Source organism: Miscanthus floridulus, chromosome 9 (genome assembly GCF_019320115.1).
Source record: "Miscanthus floridulus cultivar M001 chromosome 9, ASM1932011v1, whole genome shotgun sequence".
NCBI classification, from domain to species: domain Eukaryota; kingdom Viridiplantae; phylum Streptophyta; class Magnoliopsida; order Poales; family Poaceae; genus Miscanthus; species Miscanthus floridulus.
The window spans coordinates 81,525,840-81,528,966 of record NC_089588.1 but is presented as its reverse complement, the minus strand read 5'-3'; the positions used below and the strand labels follow the sequence as shown (position 1 = coordinate 81,528,966).

The 3,127-nt window shown below is 47.9% G+C and overlaps 1 protein-coding gene across 1 annotated transcript; it reads right to left on the bottom strand.

The window, feature by feature from the left end:
• On the bottom strand, nt 1–489 carry LOC136482262 (large ribosomal subunit protein cL38-like). The gene has a single exon (XM_066479484.1). It carries the CDS (start codon nt 448–450, stop codon nt 151–153), a length of 300 nt encoding a protein of 99 aa, XP_066335581.1. The 5' UTR covers nt 451–489; the 3' UTR covers nt 1–150.
• Between the last annotated feature and the right edge of the window lie 2,638 nt (nt 490–3,127).

Sequence of the window (3,127 nt, the reverse complement as noted above, 5' to 3'; positions counted from 1 at the left end):
GAATTGGACAGCGGCAGCCATACTACCATAAAAGATTCTAAATTTATAATCACAAAATCAGGGCAGCCATTAACATTATAACAATCTCAGAAGGAAACAGCGTATGCGGAGAGTTCAAGGGAACAACTTTAGCGACACGCCGCGGCGGCCTCAGTCGGCGGCGGCGGGTGCGGCCACCTCGAGGTCGGGGGTCGCGGCGGCGGCCTCCTTCACGTCGACCGTGGCGCCGGACGCGACGAGCGTCCAGTCGGGAGGGAGCGGCGGATACTGCGTCCCCTTCTTCTGCGGCCGCGACGAGCACTCCACCGCCAGCGCCGCACGACCGCCGCCGGACAGCGAGGGGAAGAAGCCGACGGAATAGTGGCGGGCGTGCTGCCTCGCCGGCGCCTGGGATGGGGACGGGGCCGGCGGCATGGCCGTGCTCGCCAGCAACGCGGTGACCGGCGACATGCTCGCTGCTTCGCGGGAGAGACGGACGGGGAGTAGTGTGCTGTGTTTGGGATAAGACGGGAGGGGCTGTTTCGGATGGAAAAATAAATTGGGTGGGGATAGTCCCCTCGGCGTTCCGTGCGGACACACCGTTGATCGCTGACGCGTGTCTCGTCTCGCCCTGGGATCCAACCGCGTGGGTGGGAGAGACGCTCCTCGGCTCCTGACGCGCAGCGCGCCGGCTAGGACTCCAGCGCAAGGAGTACTCGTGGCGCCGGTGTCCGGGAAGGAGACGGTCGAGGAGGCAGTCGAGATGGTCACTGAAGCCTGAAGGTACGAGCTCCATTTTACTTTCCTCTGAATGATACGTGCGTCTAAATGATATTGTTCTGAACATTCAGGAGAAGAAAGGCTTTGAATTCAAGGATCTGATATGTGATACTACAAGCTGGAGCAGTTTCAGACAATCACATAATCAGTTCTCATCTTCTTTATGCTGCAGTACGGTAGCTAAATCATGGCTGGCGACTTGATTGATTTTTCACTTGATCTTGTACAAGCGGTATAAAAAATTGTTCTCAACATTCGTGTGGAAAAAGAGATGTGTTCAGTAAGATAAGAGTACTACACTACTACCTCTGTGGCATAGCTATAGCCAGAAACTGCAAATTGTATCTCATTTCTGAACTTCTCACTTGAGAATTGATCTATACATTGTGGATGAGATGTGTACGTTCAGTACCAAATTCTGGTAGTCATGAAAAATGTATAATCTTGCCATTGAAGGTGACGGCTGTGCCAGATTGACCATCTATTTTGGCAAAGAATGCTGCTCAAACTGAACCAGCCTTATATGCTGCTACTTGAAGATAGAAGAATGCCGAGGTGGACTCTACAATGGCAAGAATGCGAAATTGAACCAGCCTTGTAATAAACAACAAACAATGTGATTTTTAGCATAGAGAGATTTGACATGATCAATGTACTATGTAATTTGGAGTAGCATTTCAGTCAAGTTTAGTGTAGTGATCAATTGGATGGATGTGTGTGAAAAACAATGATTGTTATGAAAAATATCATTTTTGTTTGAAATCATCGGGATGTTCTGAAATAAGTTTATGATCATATCCTTCCCAGTTCTATATTGGCATATCTTCTTTGTGTTATCTTCATACAATTGCTTATACAGGTTCACAATCAGAAACGTTGGCCTTGCTGTTGACTTCAGTGTTTTCTGGAAATGGTAGATTTTAAAATTGTGAATGTTTCTCCTATTCCTTTAAAAATCTCCCATTCCTTTAAAAAAATGGGATGTAAATACACTGGAATGACAGTCTTGTTAAACCAAAAATGGGTCCTGTAAATGGACAGACCTTCACAGTGAATATAAATGTGAACAAATGTCTTCCATAGCTAACAAAAATCTCAGTCCTATTACTTTAAATGGGCAGTGTTAGCCTTCACTGCGACTGTGCTACTAACTCCTACAAAGCAAGTTCAGAGAAAGAAATTACAAGTTGCACAGATTGTTTCTTCAAAGCGACTGATCATTCTAAGATACAAGCCATCATCCACTCTGCAGACACCACAGGGACATGGTTGAAAGGCATACAAGCACCACAGCGACATCGATCGGTGATCACAGCTATGACCATATCCCTCGATTTATAATGGGAGCCTATAGATACTTCTTTCCTTCACCCTGAGTACCTGCATATTTTAGGGAGAAATAAAATGTCAGATGAGTGAGAATTAACCATATCAATGTTGTAGATTAATTAAAGCTCAACAGGACCAAAGAGTGTAATCCAAACTAGCTGATTCGAAGACTGCATTCTGCTTAGCCTTTTGATTAAGTTAATCATCTGGCCATATAAAAGGACCAGATCGAAAGGAAGGGAGAACATGTAAGCATAGATGGTAGCAGTAGTTCATCGGAGTGATGTCCTCGAGTGGAAATTACTTCTATCAATGAAATAACCTACTGCTACTACCGTATCTGATTCTCGTTTGCTCAGTCTGTGCGATCCTTCCCAAATTTTATTGAGTTCATCTCAAAGAGTAAGCACTAGCACGAAGAAGATACAAGCTGTAGAGTTGGAGAGAGAGATTACCGGAGTTAATATAGCTAGGCGGAGAGGATAGTGACGGGCGGTGGTGGCGGATCTGAAGCCCAGGCGAGGCAGATCGGCGCGACGGCGTCAGTGGCTGACACATCAAGCGTTGACGGCAGTGCCAGCGGCGACGGACGAATCAGGTATCTCGTGGTCAGCTCTTGGAGCAGCACCCGTGAGGTCGAATCGCGGATGAGTCAGGCCAAGCGGTGGTGGCGACGGCGGCGGCGGCGATGGAAGATGAGGCGGGCTCGCGTGTGCCTAAGAGTCGAGAACAGCCGAGCCAATTTGTCGTGTTGGCAGTGAGCTGAGCTACGAGCCGTGCGCCAGGAGCCAGGAGGGAGATGTTGCGAGCCGAGCCCAGCGTGGCATGGGACAAGCATCGTGCGTGGACAGGAGGTCCGCACGGTACCCAATTTATTTCCGTTTCGGGATTGGGTCTTGTGTTTGTGGGATTTGCATTTGCTACGCTGAGCGAAAACCGGCCGTTCATCCCAAAGAGCTGCAATCTGACCGCTCACTCATCGACCGAGTTTTTTTTTTATATTTCCCAATCCTTTTTCTTCATAAGGTAATGATTTCTT

Coding starts and splice junctions, on each gene's coding strand:
- LOC136482262 (XM_066479484.1), bottom strand. CDS start 450: ATGTCGCCGGTCACCGCGTTGCTGGCGAGCACGGCCATGCCGCCGGCC.